At 43.6% G+C, this 15,938-nt stretch overlaps 2 protein-coding genes across 5 annotated transcripts in view; both read left to right on the top strand.

Moving 5' to 3' along the window:
* The first annotated feature begins 736 nt into the window (after positions 1–736).
* On the top strand, positions 737–7,642 carry htatip2 (HIV-1 Tat interactive protein 2). Of its 3 annotated transcripts, XM_007887696.2 has the most exons (7): positions 738–840; positions 994–1,061; positions 1,740–1,929; positions 2,767–2,874; positions 5,178–5,315; positions 5,823–5,884; positions 6,563–7,642. In XM_007887696.2, exons 3-7 carry the CDS (start codon positions 1,741–1,743, stop codon positions 6,780–6,782), a joined length of 717 nt encoding a protein of 238 aa, XP_007885887.2. In that variant the 5' UTR covers positions 738–840; positions 994–1,061; position 1,740; the 3' UTR covers positions 6,783–7,642. The 3 variants fall into 3 exon arrangements, with proteins under 3 accessions (XP_007885883.2, XP_007885887.2, XP_007885886.2); XM_007887692.2 differs by lacking the exon at positions 994–1,061 and having other exon boundaries at positions 737–993; XM_007887695.2 differs by lacking the exon at positions 994–1,061.
* Positions 7,643–9,325: 1,683 nt separating this feature from the next.
* prmt3 (protein arginine methyltransferase 3) overlaps positions 9,326–15,938 on the top strand; it is a 35,701-nt gene continuing 29,088 nt past the window's right edge. The window contains exons 1-7 of one of the 2 annotated variants that reach the window (XM_042341525.1): positions 9,326–9,396; positions 11,285–11,411; positions 11,754–11,836; positions 12,004–12,053; positions 12,762–12,864; positions 14,087–14,264; positions 15,227–15,371. In XM_042341525.1, coding sequence (XP_042197459.1) covers positions 9,369–9,396; positions 11,285–11,411; positions 11,754–11,836; positions 12,004–12,053; positions 12,762–12,864; positions 14,087–14,264; positions 15,227–15,371 — 714 coding nt within the window. In that variant the 5' untranslated portion in view covers positions 9,326–9,368. Of the gene's footprint in view, positions 9,397–9,726; positions 9,776–11,284; positions 11,412–11,753; positions 11,837–12,003; positions 12,054–12,761; positions 12,865–14,086; positions 14,265–15,226; positions 15,372–15,938 lie in introns of those variants that run through there. The other variant, XM_007887699.1, reaches the window with a different exon arrangement.

The raw sequence follows: 15,938 nt of genomic DNA, 5'->3' as shown, positions 1-15,938 counted from the left end.
TTTCACAGGCCTGAGTTTGCAGTTTACTGATACGTCATCTTCTTACTTTGAAGAATTTACACTATGAGTGTGTTGTCTGTTCTGCCCTCTACCGGGTGAAAATAGCTAATGCAACAGCAGAAAACAGATCATTTTATGTTGAAGTTTGAACTGAATAGCATTACAAGGTTTGCATTCTGTTTGGAAAGTGACTAGTGGGTCTGTAAGGCAACAACTACTTTCATTTATATAGAGCCCTTTACACGGGATAATATAGGATTCAGACTTGCAACCTTCCAATCTGAATGGTTATTCCTGCACTGCATGTTTCGCCCACAAAAAACACAGTCAATCCATTTCACAATATATTCTGTTAAGCGCTTTGAGATGTCTGAACGATGCGCTAAGGCTCTATATCAAATGCAAGGATTATTATCATTATTATTTACCATCAACACCCTCGGGGAGTCAGGTATAAACCCATTTTTGCCCACAAAATATACCGTCAATTCACTTTACAGTGTATTCTGTGAAGTGCTTTGAGACATCTCAAAGACGTGATAAGGCCCCAGATCAAATGCAAGGATTATCATTGTTATGGTTTAGCGAAGTAAACCTTTCCAAACAGCGGTGGGTTGAAGTGACCGAATTATTATTTTTATCATGATGATTATTATTATTGCCTCTTTTCCCCCCCCACCCCCACATCATGCTGTACTTTCACTGGCTGTGCAGTCCTCTAAAGCAGAGGGCAGCAAAGAGTTGGCCACCACATCAGGAAGATGTGGTGCAAAGTGCTCATTCCACACAGACAGACCGCGTTTGGTGACAGAAAGGAGGAAGCGAAAAAAGGGTGAAAAGGTTTGAGAATCCCAGCTCCCTGAGCCGGAGTATGACAATTCTCGTGTGCAGTTGGTTTAATGCAGCAGCTTTATTGAGCCTGTTGGTGCTTTCAGCAGCCTATCTGCTCTATCAGCTGGAAAACCCAGATCCACAAACTCTTCCTTGTTTCAGGTACAAAGACTCCCAGTTCCGGACCAAGCCAAGTCAGGCAGATGTTTCAGGCAGAGCACAGGCTATAGGTGAAGCGATAAAAATCATTTGTTTAGATATATATAATATATAAATATAAATATATATATTATATATAGGATTTCCTATTTTGAATTCCTGACGTTTTGTTTGCTTGAAAATTCCAAGGTGAAAAAATGCAATGTCATTCTACTCTGTGAGTACCATTGGGGGAGAGACAGAGTACCATTGGGGGAGAGACAGTCTTTTTGAAAGGTGACTCTTTGGGGGAGTGGGGGCCGGGGGGGTAAGTTGAGTAAGTTGGAGTCACTGTAGTCGGCATCGGTGTCCCTTGGGGCATGGTAAGGGGGTGGTGGGGGTGGGGGGCGCGCGGGGGAGTGGTGGAGATTAACTGTCCTAGGTTTCCAACCCTGTGTTAGAGTGCATGACTGGAGAGAGAAGGCCTTGGATTGTAAAACGGGCCGTGCCACACCCTTGCACGGTTATTTCAGTAGGTTGCTGAGATCCACATTTGTATCTGGAGAGGTGGCTGGCAAGACCGTCTCCGCTGTGTGCCTGCCCGCAGCTGTTGACCTGCAGCTCAGCATGTGTTATATCTTCAGAAGCGGCAAGGGATTGTTTTCGGTGCTTCATTTTCCCCGGTCATTTACATCTGATTAAAAATGACAAAGATAATTGGAAGTGTACCATTCACTATTCACCGAGTTTATTGCTTTCTTTCGTTACAGAATGTCACACGATATGGATGCCCTCCGTCAAAGCTTTAAGATGCTAAATAAGTCTTGCTTTGTCCTTGGAGCGTCCGGGGAAACGGGGAAAGAGTTGCTCGAGGAGATTATTAAGAGCCAGCTCTTTTCCAAAATTGTCATCATCGGCCGTAGAACACTTACCTTCGAGGATGAAATGTATAAGAACGTGGTAAGTACACAGTCGTTCAAAGGAGTGTGCAGTCAAACCTGTTAAAGGAACCACCTGTTGTCAACAACTATTGTGGAACATTCCCGACTGATTTTCCACAATAAACCATCTCTATGCAGCAATCGCCTGTCTTAACGCAGCCAGTGGCCACTCTTTTGTAGCCATGTCAGCGTACAGACACGCTTTGCAGCGACCAGCAGTTGCTGAAAACAATTTTGACAGGACTGTATTAAGATAATTACCTTTGCAGTAAACATGACTTCACCAGACTTTAGACGATGCCAGGCATTAGCTGAGCAATGTTGGCATGTGTGCTAGAAGCTGGAGAAACCTTTGTTGTGTGTTTAATTGACTTGTGGCACATTGCCATCCAAGTGCTTCGAGTAATTGACTTCTCATTTGAAATATCAAAACAAATTTGATGCAATGGTAACAATTAAATTTTCGAGTGAACATTATCACAAATTTCTGTCTTATAATTCTATTTTCACACTCTTCCTCCCCCCCACCCCCACCCCCATGCCCTATTGTTATTTATGTTCACTGTTTCTAAAGCTGTTAATTTAGGCTTTTGTTTGGATATTTGTCAAATTTACTACCTCTGGGTGAACCAGTACCAAGTCTGTTTATAATGATAATCCTTATATTTGGTCCAGCGCCAATCACTTCCGGCTGGTGCTAAAGGAATCCAGGAATTGCATTTATTTATTTTTTGGTGTTACAAAATTAGACTGTCTTTACCTCCTCACGAGGCTAATAACCCTCTGTGTTTTTTGTGGCTTGAATTGGAACCAAAAGACAGCAGCAGAATTAATTTGTCTTCTTTTCATCCAACAGATCCAGGAAGTTGTAGATTTTGAGAAACTGGATGAACATGCATCTGCTTTCCAAGGTCATGACTTGGGATTCTGTTGCCTGGGGACGACCAGATCGAAGGCTGGTTCGGTAAGGAGAAGCACTTCGAAAACACGGGGATATCGGGATTCCCGAGGTATTGGGAAAATAAATCTGCTTTTGTTTTTGTCGCATTATCTGAGTCAACCACGTGAGCAGGTGTTGTTGGTTAGCGATCAGTCAAGGGAACCACCTTGACTGGTAATGGGTAATGGCATAGACCACATTCCTATCTGCTTGTTTAGGTCGATGTTAAAAATCCCATAGCGCTATTTGAAAATGGAAGGGAGTTTCTCCCTGTGTCCTGGCCAACAATCCTCTGAATAAAATTGGTTGTTCACCTCATGGCTGTTTGTGGGATATTGCAGTGCGCGAATTGGCGCTTGTGTTTGTCCACAAATGCACAGTGACTACACACTTGATAGTAAATCCTGTGAAGTGCTTTGAGACGTTTTGTTGATGTGATAAGGCACTATATAAAATGCAACGATTAATTTATGTTATTTTACATTCAAAACCCGATGAGTTTTTTTTCCTTGTCTTTTATGCAGCACAGAACGTGGCGGATTTTCCCAAGTTTAAAAATACTTAAGAACTAACTGAATGCTGCATGACATGAGCCTGAAAGTGGCCCTTGAAACATCCTGCCATTCAGGAAACACATCTCAATTTTTACGTACGAGTTATCCCCTTTATTGAAATTCTCCCCGATGAAGTTCAATGTTTTCAATCACCTAGGGAACCTAACGGTTGCTTTTTTTGAAAATGTTCAGGATTAACAGTCCATTGGCTGCTAATAAGACAATATTTTGCTTTGTTTGGGGCAAGTTCATAAAGAGCAGCAAGGCACCTTGTCAACTGGAACCTATTGAGAGGGGATGATGGTTGAGCGTGGGTGTTTGAGGTGGTGGCGTGGGCTCTTGTTTAGAAGGAAGGGCTTGTTCCTTGTTAGTAGCTGTTCTGAATAAGGGACGCCAGCGTCTGTTGGCTGGCTGGTATTGATGTGATTTAGCTGCGTAATCGGATTTAAAGTGAGCTCCAGAATTTATGTCAGTTTACATTTCGTCAAGTGACCATTGTGCATCCCTGTCAACTGACCTCTGTTTTAGGACGCTGACCAAGAACTAAGGGCAGAGAAATTGGGCTTCATTTTAATTCAGTTAAACTCCTACCAGCATAGCAGTTATTGAATAATTAACTTGTATTTAGCACTTTGAAGCTGTAAAGTTCTGTTATGTGTGTGGCTCCGTTTGTGTTCTTCAACATAAACTAGTGGGCGATGGGTGGGGTGGGGGAGGAGAGCTGAAATGAATTCAGCTGAAATCAATGTGGCATCAAACACCATTCAGTATTTCCATAGTGGCACAGAGTTTAAAATGTGTTTGAAAAATCAATGTGGGAGGTCACTTATTATTTTATTAGAACTTTTACTTTAAAATAAAATTTTAAAAATTGCAGAAGAATGGTTATAGGTCTAGTTGTTTAGCAGGTATTTTGTGGCAATGGTTTGAAAGATTTTTCTTATATGCCTCCGCTTTTTAAAAAAAAACATTTTCCCCTCATTCACTTAGCTTGAAACACTAATGCTTTGTGAGCAAATGGTTGGTGAGTGCAGATGGTGAATCTTATGTAAGTAACTTGTGAAATCTATGAAATATTAGTTTCCACATTTTTTGGATCTGTAGCAAATGTAGCAAAGCACATGATTTAAACTGAGTAATATTGGGAATAAGCTTTAATCCACACTCTGTGAGCATTAAAGTCAATATCTATAATTTTGAGAGTAGCGTTGACGTGTGGTTCAGAAATCTGTAACTTTGGTAAGGAAAGTGACTGGGAGATGGACCTGTTGCACATGTTAAGAGCTTCAAATCGGAAATGTACATGTTTTGCCCACAAAATATAGTCAATTCACTTCACAGTATATTCTGTGAAGCGCTTTACGACGTCTCGAAGATATAAGGCACTATATCAAATGCAAGAATTATTATTATTACATGCGTCTTCTGATACAGGCCCATTTGATTACTGTAGTTATCTAAAGAATCAGTTTGCAAATAAGAGTACGGATCAAGGTGGGGGGAATAGTGAATCCCGTGAGGAAAGTGGCCTGGAGGTGACCAGCCAGAACATGGGTGCTTTGGTTTTCAAAACTGCCTTTGACCAGATCACCGGAAGTAAGATCAGCAGCTGAAGTGAACTGTGACTCAAACACAAGGATGATTATTTTAACAGCGCTAAACTATTGCCCTTGTTTTCACATGAGTCACGGCTCTGCCTATGTTGCAATGTTCGATTTTGATCTCCTTTGTGCTGTGTGTGGGAATGACATCTTTGTTTACCTTGTTTTGCAGGAAGGTTTTGTTCGAGTGGATTATGATTACGTGTTAAAGTCAGCGAAGCTGGCAAAAGCTGGTGGATGCACTCACTTTACCTTGCAGTCCTCCAAAGGAGCAGATAAGAACAGTTCGGTACTGTACACAAGAATTAAGGTACACAAATCCGTGTTTATCAACAGAGTGGCCCCCTCTCAAAAAGTCCAAGTTGTCGTCGTCGTTGTTGAGTGACTTGCAACACGCTGTCTGTCCGACAGGACATTCCACAGCAATCAGCTGGTTAGCACTATATTGGCCACGTTCAAATTTTGTTTGCGTCAGGCCAATATCCTGCTCACTGGCACAACAATGCTACAAACCACAGGCTGGCCTTGGGCCCAGCATTCGTGACCGAGTCGGGGCCTCAGCCCACTGTACGTCTTTCATTATTGACACTGTGGAATTTTCCTGTACACGTCCAGCATTTAACAAAACGCTTTTCACGGTAACGTCATCTTCAGCGCAGCAATTTGAGAGAAAAGTTTCAATTCAGGTGGATTCGTAATTGTACGTGCTCTGAGATGCTACTCTGCGGGGAGGGCGCTAAATAAGTGCGAGTTGTTGTTGTTAATTTACTTTATATTTTTTAAAAAAAAATGTATTTGTGTTTATTGTTTTTACCAGGGTCAAATAGAAGCAGCTGTTGAGGAGTTGGGCTTTGATCGATACAGCATCTTTCGACCTGGGTACGTATGATTTTTCTGAGGTCTTATTGTATTTCTGTGGATGTGTTCGTTTTTACTGTGAATAAAAGGACAGGGTCGTTTGTCTTTTTTTTGGTAGACACTCATTCTCGCTACATTTGCCAAATAAATATGTAGGCTGCTGAACTCTGACCTTATGCGTGAATGAGTGTCAAAGCTATGTAAGGAATGTGTGGTCTTAACAAGTCCTTTCCGAAGCAGTGCGCAGTTCAACGGGCTGTCGTGTTTCGCCCACAAAATGCAGTCATTTCCACTTTACAGTATATCCTTTCAAGCACGTTTGAGACGTCTCAACGTGTTAAGGTGCTACAGATCAAATGCAAGGATTATTATTATTATTATTTTCGGCTAAAGGTCTAGCCGATTTGACCAACCTGAACCCACTCCTATTCCAAGAAGATTTTGGGGGGAGGCGGGGGGGGGGGTCGAATATGCAATGAGTGAAGTCGAGTGGGGTGCATGTTATTTGGGCTGTTGTCTGAAAGAAAATGATTGAGGGTTATAAAAAGCCAGCGGTGAAACAGGAAAAACAGGGTAACCAGGGTTGCTGCTTCTGATCAATATTCAGTGACTCCTGGTTGAACCTGTGTGTGTGTGTGTGCGTGTGTTATGTGTTTATGTATTTATGTATTTATGTATTTATGTATTTATTTAAAACAGAATACTGATGTGCGACAGACAAGAATCGCGGCCAATGGAATGGGCGGCAAGAAAAGTCCTCGGCCCCATATCTTACGTATTTCCTACTGCGATATCCATCCCCACCTCATTAGTAGGGAAGGCCATGGTGAACAATGTTGTGTTACCACTCGACAAAAAAGTGGAATTATTTGAGAATAAGGTTGTTCACACGCTTGGCAAACTTGGGGAACAAAAGTGAAGCGGCAAGTAGTTATTTTTTTGATAATTCTCCAAAGAGATTTATTCTTCATCTCTAACCACCCCCCACCCCCCCACACCAACAAAATCCTTGCAGGGAACTTGGTTCTATTTGACATATCGCAGATGAATTGGCTAAGATCAAGAACTCATTGTGTTTGAAATATCACCTTCGAGCCTGTACGCACAGTGCCTTAGTTCTGGTAACATTTTCTCATTTTTATAATATAGTGATAACTTTTTTCAAAAGTCATTGCGCATCTTCTCTTTTAATTAAGTTTTAAAAACACAACATTTCTTGCAATTATTTTGAGGAAAGTGAGGTATTTATGATTTCAAGTATACTGTACTTTCATAAAATAGATTAGGTATTAGGGGTACATACACGGTCACTACACTACACTTTAGGGTTAGGGTTAGATCTTAAATCTTGTTAAGATTTACTGGAGTAAAGATGGACGTGGAGACCTGTAGCTCAGTGATTAGAGCACTCACTTTGCAAGCGAGAGACCTGGGTTCAATTCCAGGCAGAGGGCGAAACCTTGGGCAAGTTTCCTTACTCCACACACCTAATAATAATCCCTCCAAAACAATAATAAATTGGTCATTTTCAATCCACGACTGTACATAGGCAATTGGCTGCCGAGTTTCACCCACAAATATACATTCGATTTACTTTACAGTGTATTCTGTGAAGCGCTTTGAGACTTCTCGAAGACGTGATAAGGCGCTATATCAACTGCAAGGATTATTATTAATGATTATTTAGCCCTTTTAGTCACGTCTCTGATATGAATGGGGCGCTATGTGATTTGCACCGTATCAAATGTTAAAAACAATAAATATTTACTTGCTGTGAAATGCAGAAGGGTAGTGACTAATTATTATCATGGATGCTCTAAAATGCTCCATCGTTAAGACACCGGTTGAATTTTTGTGTAACTGAATGATTCAGCAGTCATTCATTCATTTACATTTTTCAATATGCTGAAAATGCACATTCGCAGATGTCGCATTTCCAGTTTTAAATTGTTCAACGACGAGGGGAAAAATCAAACCGTTTGCCCCTCACCATCCTTTTGTGCTGTTTGATTGCGTGGACAGCACACTCTACTGTTCAATGGCAGAAGTACACAGAACACAACACGATATTCTTGCCTATCCCGCGGTGAAACTTTCTTCTTCGCTCTGAATCTGTGAGGTCGCTTTAGTTCTTGGGTCACTTTTACCTTCGGAGAGTTTCTGTTTGCCCAGTGTAGTGCTTTCAAACCCCCTGCTAAATCTCCGCCCGCACCGTCATTCGATCACTGCATCTCTACGTGTATTGCATTTTACGCGTGCGATCTTTAACTAGAATTTCGAAGTTTCGGTTATCTTGAAACGCCACGTATTTGAAGCTTAATGCGTCGTCACTGGCAAAGCTTTAACCCGAGAACTTATTGATTCTCTCTTGGACGGTGTTTGATGTCTGCTAAACAAATACGGTGTATTTTCTACACACAGCTTAAACATAAAGCCTACGCCCACTATAGGACCAAGCAATGTCCTAGTTTGGTAATATCATACCATTAACCCTTTTAGGCCCGTATCCTTCATATTCTGTGAAGCGCTTTGAGACGTCTCAATGATATAAATGCTGCGTCAAATGCAAGGATGATTATTATACCTGTCTACTTGCCCTCTTGAAACCCGCATGGGACTCTGCCTCGACCACCCTCCTTGGCAGGGCATCGGTTTAACACGAAGGCAGCGTTCACGGGGCAACTTAGATCGTCAACGAATGCATCGCTGGGTTAAACGTACCCGGGTGGAGAGGACAACGCTTTTTACCCTGAGATACAGCGTCTCGGAACTCTTACAGCAGCCAACGTGAACGTGGCCGGAACTTTCCGGAATTAGATAAGCAGAGATGGCTCCGCCCAGGGAAGAGCGTTCTCCATCCCCGACACGCCATCTCGAATTTCCACGCGGAGGTGGGAAAGTCTGGAATTCTCAGTTCGGTTTGGAGACTCTCAAGCAAAGGTGAGGGGTTTCTGCAGGTGTCAAGACACCCGGCTCCCCACCCGGCCCCCCCCCCACAAACCCCCCCCCCCCATCCCAAACCCCAAACCCTCCCCACAAACACCCCACAGCCGGCGATCTCAAGAACTCAACAAAAACTAACCGATACGTTGCGTAAAAAAAAACACAGATCCCTCCCGTGTAAGATCTACACAACACTGTGAAATTTACCCCCCCTCCCCCTTACCCTCTCCCCTCCCCCCCACTCTTACCCTCTCCCCTCCCCCCCACTCTTACCCTCTCCCCTCCCCCCCCACTCTTACCCTCTCCCCCCCACTCTTACCCCCTCCCCCCCCACTCTTACCCTCTAAACCCCCTTACCCTCCCCCCTCTTACCCTCCCCCCACTCTTACCCTCTCTCCTCCCCCCTCCCCCACTCTTACCCTCCCCCCTCCCCCACTCTTACCCTCTCCCCTCCCCCCATTCCACCCAATCACCTTTTCCTTCCTGTTTTCCCAGTCAAAACAAGCGCACGATGGCATTTCTCGGGGGGGGGGGATGGATGGAGCTGTGAGCGGGACAGGCAATGAACAGGCAATACAATAAGTCTGGTGGTGAGTGTGTGAGTGAGTGAGTGAGTGTGTGAGAGCTTTTGCAAAAGTAACACTGTGCATTTCGGGGCTTCCACTGGAAAAGGAGAATGTGCAGAAATATGTACCCGCAGCCGAATTACTAACCCCATAACCCCCCCCCGACCCCCCCCCATAGAGATAAAGAAAACCCCAAGTACTTCCTTCTGCAGTGAATTAAAAATCTGCAGTGACCTGGAAGTGGAAAGGATAGTGAGTGATTTCTCTCCCCCCCTCTCTCTCTCTCTCTCTCTCCCCCTTCCCCCCTCTCTCTCTCTCTCCCCCTTCCCCCCCTCTCTCTCTCCCCCCCCCCCCCCCGTGTGGCTGACAACAACTGGTCGCTGGAAGATGGCGGAAGAGAGAGGTAAACGCACGTGTGGTCGGAACCCACTGGTCAACGAAGCCCTTAAACGTGCGGCGGCGGCAGTGAGGAGGAGCCGGCGACATTGTATCCACAGAGACTCCCCGAGAGCAACAGTGTCGCCGCTCTCGGGGTTCACTGGTAACAATGTCGCCGCGCGGCCTCCGCGGCTCTCAGGGAAACACTGCATTTCGCTATGATTTGGATCATTTTTTTTACACTCACACACACCCACACCCCCCACACACACCCACACCCCCCACACACACACCCCCACACACCCCCACACACACCCACACACACCCCCCCACACACACCACACCCCCCCACACACACACACACCCACACCCCCCCCACACACACCCACACCCCCCACACACCCACACACACACACCCACACACCCCCCACACACACACCCACACCCCCCACACACACACACCCATACACCCCCCCCCCACACACACACACACCCCCACACACCCCCCCACACACACACACCCATACACCCCCCCCACACACACACACACCCACACACCCCACACACACACCACACACACCCCCCACACGCACACCCTCCCCCACACTCACCCACACACACCCATACACACACTTTCACACACACACCCACACACACAGTCAATTACACGGCCGTCTCTCTCAGTGAGTGAGTGTGTGTGTGAGTGTGTGTGTGTGTGAGAGTGAGTGCCTGTGTGTGAGTGAGAGTGAGTGTGTGTGTGTGAGAGTGAGTGCGTGTGTGTGTGTGTGTGTGTGAGTGAGTGTGAGTGTGTGCGTGTGTGAGTGAGTGTCCGGAGAGAGGCTGAGGTGCTGTCAGCTCAGCAGTCGTACCCTTTTGTTTAAAAAAAAGGTTGACGTGGTTCAGTTTGCAGTCACACATCAGCTATGGTGAGACGAGCTCTGTCTCTCCCCCACTCACCCACTCACTCTCTCCCGATAGAGCTTTAATTAAAATAAAGTGACTTTTAGATCCTTGGTGTAAATGTCCAGTCTAGGCGGTAAGGTGGAAGGAGCTACATTGCTTGCTTACAGCCCCCACCCCCCCTTATGCCCCACCTGTACCCCCTCATGATGCTCTCCTCACCAATGCACTGCTCACCAGTTTCGTATCTAACGGGGATAATCTTCGGCAAAAAAAAACCTTTGGTCGCTCAATCCGCAACTGTCCCTGGGCCACTGCTCTGGGCAATTGACTGCCGCGTTTCGCCCACAAAATACACTTTACAAATATATTCCACGAAGCTCTTTGAGACGTGATAAGGCGCTTACTGAATACATGTTATTCTTGACTGGGATCCGCTTATATTTCACCTTATGAAGCCAAAGGAAGTCTTTATTATGCCAGAACCATCTTTGGGGGGAGGGGGAAGCTGTGCACCTCACCTGCAATGAATCCGATAACGTGATGGGGAGAATTTCAGCAATTTCAGATGTTTTATGCTTTTCTTTACAAAAAATGTCCTGACTTCTCCCTTGTTTTTGTTTCTTGCCTTTAGACAGAGGGGACGTTGCTGAGGAAATGCCTGAACTGTTAGAGAGTGACGACGAGGTGTGGTGTGATTGGGAAGATGCTGAAAGTCAGACCCCTGGGGAGCCTCAGGTTCGGTGCTTGTTCTGTGAGAGGTACGTTAGCCTTTGTTGTTTCACAATTGTATCTTGTAACTCGCACAACATTTTATTCGTAGGAATAATTCACGTTGCTGCGTTGCAAATACTTTCTACTGACGGTCACTGCATTGTGGTCAGGAATGACGACTATTTCTCTGCCCTGGGCCACTGAGGAACAAATTGTCATGTGTTGACCACAGACAACTCAATTCACATCAGCTACGTTTGCCCTGACCAGGGATTTATCAGTGCTGCGGGTGGGTCTGTCTGGCTCTGTTCTGGTCCAGGTGTTGCATTTACCCACCGAGTTACTGGGGAAAATTATTTTTATTTTAAATCTTGTTTTTCTACATGCAGACTCTTTGCTTCAGCTCAAGATACTTTTTCTCACTGTGAAGCAGAGCATCAGTTTGATATCAAACAAGTCATCGAAAAGCACGGTAAGTTAGCCATTATTCATCAAGGCCCAGGAAGAAATGTTGGCTCATGTCAGTCGTGTATTCTGTGTTTGAAAGACCCATTTCTGAATGTAAGTGGGTGCAAGATGTGTAAACATCAATATAACAGAAACTAAAAAGAATGTAACAACTTTCTGTTTTCTTTTCAGGCCTTGATTTCTATGGGTACATCAAGCTTATTAATTTCATTAGAAACACGGTACGTTTCTGGTGTTTGTTTAGAGAAAATTGTCTGCTTTTTATTTTAACTCGTCTCGGATATTCTAACTATGTTTTCAACATTTCTTGAAATCCTTTGCAGGGCTGTTGTACAATCCAGGAAAAATACATCTTTGGAGGTCTTTATGCCTATAGGTTATCAAAGATCTATTATGACAACTTATACACATTGAAAAGCAAATTTGGCTTGTATCAATTGTTTCGTTTGCCTTGTCCATTTGAGAGTGTGTGTTCTTATAGTCTGATCTAATTTATGGCCAATAAAGTCCCTAAATAAAATGGGTCACTCTCTCCATGATTGTTTGTGGGATATTGCTGTGCGCAAGTAGCTGCCAGTGTGCCCACAAAATGTGCAGTCAACTGACTTTGTAGCATATCTTTTGAGGTGTCTTGATGACCCGGTAACGTGCTGTAACAAATGCAAAGATTATTATTATTTTTCGTTATTTTTATCCATCTTTAAATCCTGCCTAAAAACTTGCCTCCTCCATTGCACCTCTGATAACTTCTTCCAACCATCCTCTACCCTCTTCCCTTGCTCGGCATCCAACTCCGTCAGATGTCCTACGTGAAGGCCAGTCTATAAATGCAAATTCTTGTAGGGCAGTTTTGATATACTTAGAATTTATATTATAGTATTGTATTGGTCAATGCAGTAAAGAGAACAACAGTTTTATTTCTTATGCAGAATCCAGTCGCGGAATCTTTTAAATCCATTTCTGGTCGAGTCCCCTGGGATGAAGAAGAATATATGAAACCTACCTCTAAGGAGGATCCTTTACTCCAGTTTGGTATGCCAGATTTCTTCTCTTTTTATTTTTGTAGTGCAATGATATGGAGAATGATATTGTGGTCTACAGTTACTGAATCATTGGGTTTCAAAGAGGGATTCTCACCACCAGCCTACATAATATATTTGAAAGAATTGGCATAACTTTATTGGTGACAATTTGATGCACTGAGAGATCACAATATTATTAACATAAGATAAATTGAGGTATTTGTGGGAAATCACAATTTGAGTCTGGGCAGAATCACTATAACGCCTTCCTACAGTTTATCTTTTTTCTAAAACAAACCAATTTGGTTGACTTTTTGGATCCTTTGTTTGTCATCGCTTCCAATACAGTGTTTTGAAGGTGGTGCTGATTCAAGGGTATTTTCGACGCCATCACAAAGCCACCTTCAAGTTTATCATGGTTGAGTCTCAATCTGGTAGTCTATCCTGGAGACCAAAAGTATCATCTGCTCAGGAATGAGGAAAGCCATGTTGGTGCACCACAAATACTCGATCGAGTATTTGGGGTTTCAAGTGCATTGTGCAGACTTGTTGAGGAAGGTGTGAATCGCATTCTCACCTGTTGTACAAGTGCTTACACCTGCGGCTTGGAGCAATTCTGGACGGTTATGTCCCCTCACAGCCTCGTGTCATTTTGAGTACGAATGCACAGGGAATTGAGCTGAAGTACAGTATCTCAATTTCAAGTGCTTGAAAGCAGTAAGTGATTAAGTGTGAGGAAGTGCAGCAATATGTTTTTTAAAAAAATGAAGCAAAATAAATCTCAAAGCAATAGCTGGAACGTGATGGCTGTTGTGTAATTTATTCCGCACAGCCTCGCACCAATGTTATGGAATTTCTAGTTATTACAATTAAATAATCAAAGCAGCTAGCAGTGGCGGCACACATCTTTTCTCTGCATAATTCATGTTAAGCATTTTATGCTGATAACTGACAAAACTGTAATGGATTTTCAGTGCTGTCTTTTGGGAGCCCTCAAAAATGGAGCATTGTGTGTTTACATAAAATTACAGACAAATCTATGCAGAAATGGGTAGAAAAAAGAAGGGTTTTAATCATAATGACTTTTAAGAGTCACTGTTGGTTGCTATGTCTCCCTATTTCCCCCCAGACTATTTCATGTCCATGAGTGAGGTCCTTAGAACCTGTTATAGAGCATTAGCATGGACCCCTGGTTGTTGTTAGAGAGACTACATTTGTGTTTTTCTTTTCAGATGTAGATGAAATCTGCGAGTCGAAGTGTTCGGAGGAACAGCCCTCTTCGTCCGAGCGGATAGATGGAGAAAATCAAGTCGAGGAAGCTCTTCTTCAACGTTTACAAAAGGCTGAGAAGAGGGCAGAGGAATCTGAAGCGGAGTTTATTAGAGTAATGGAAGACTTCGAGAAAATGAGGTACGACGGCAACACAGTGACACAATGAATATGTTTTTCCGGCGGTAGAACGTTTCGCGTTAAGTGGAGAGGAAAAAAAGGTAGTTAGGTCTGGTCCCCTCAAAGCTTTGCTGGAGCTTAGAAAGGTTTTGTGTAGGTACCAGTTAGCAGTCCGATTTCCCACAGCATGGTGCGTGCTCCAGCAGCTTTGCTTTAGAATTAGCGCTTAATTCTGAATTATATAGTCTGTTAATATAGACTCCACTGTGGCTAGGTGTGCAGCAAGTATACAGCCACCACAGTGCAGTCCTTAACCCACAGAATATGAAGGTTCCCAGCTTTTATTGTGGCTGAATAATAATAATCCTTGCATTTGATATAGCGCCTCATCACATCTTTGAGACGTCTCAAAGCGCTTCACAGAATATACTGTAAAGCGAATCGACTGTAATATTTTGTGGGTGAAACGTGGCAGTCAGTTGCGCACAGCAGCGTCCCACGACTGAAGTGGGTAGCAATTGAGGATGCTTTTGAGCCAGGGAGGTAACATGAATTCAGCCTAGTGACGGGGTGCACGCGAGTACGTGTATGAAGTTAGCAGTGTGTTATAGTATTGGCCGTGGTGAACAAATTTAACAGAAAATTCTGATCTCCGTATTAAGCTTTGCTCGGAATATCCACCGTTGTTTTGGCAATGATACCTCGCTTTCATTTGTGGAGTGATTGGGATTGAGGGCTCAACAGCCTTTTCTTGGTAATCTTTTTTGCTATCTGCCGAGCCGAACTGGAAATTAGCCTGTAACTATAACCGGTGCTTTTATTTGTGTAGAACGATGTCTCAAGGCTGTTTGTACTGTAGTTTGAGCACCAGCAGAGGGAGTCAGAGGATGGCACTGTTTGTATTGGAAAATTCCATTGTTGCAGAATTCTTCCTTCACAGTTCGCTAAGCGTGCCTCAAGGGTGTGTTTTAAATTGATTACAGACAATATGTGCGGGATTTCGTGATAAATGCAGATGTCAGGACTGGTAAATCAACCACAAATGCTATTGCAGACCTGCAGGAGGAAGAGGACAATGTCTACTTCAGTTCCTATGGGCATTATGGTATACATGAGGAAATGCTAAAGGTGAGATTGCAGTACAGCACAACTCTCGGGTTTGTTTATCAAATAGAAACCGTGCACAGGACTCACCTATCTATTAGCCCCTAACATAAACACACCTCCGATGCTGCATTTTTAACCCTCTTGTGGCTGCAGTTTTTTTTTCCATTTTCCCAAATGCCTCATATGCATCTCCCTTTAGAATCGGCTCTCAAAACACGGCAGGAACTGTTTGGATCAGCTAAGAGCTTGTTGGTAATCAGCTAATCTCTTTTTTTAAATATTTTTATATATACACACACACACGCACACAAAGCTTTAAACTGTTCCGGCGATTGTTATCTCTGAATCTTTTTATCAATCTGCTTTCGTCAGGTAGTGGTTTCCTTTTAAAATTATTTTCCTCGTTTCCGATCATCTCGATGTTTCAGTGACCCAGACAGAATATTTCACCGACGCTCGACAAAGAGCTGCAATAAAAATGATAATGTTGTTGTTGCAATTTTAAAAAGGATCAAGTTCAGGGGATGGAAACATTCCTTTTTTTAAAAAAAATTCTTCCTCGATGTGTTTTTTTTCTGTTCGTCGTAA

This window comes from Callorhinchus milii, unplaced genomic scaffold (genome assembly GCF_018977255.1).
Source record: "Callorhinchus milii isolate IMCB2004 unplaced genomic scaffold, IMCB_Cmil_1.0 Scaffold17, whole genome shotgun sequence".
NCBI classification, from domain to species: Eukaryota; Metazoa; Chordata; class Chondrichthyes; order Chimaeriformes; family Callorhinchidae; genus Callorhinchus; species Callorhinchus milii.
Note: the sequence above shows the minus strand (reverse complement) of the source record. Positions and strands in the feature narration are given on the sequence as shown.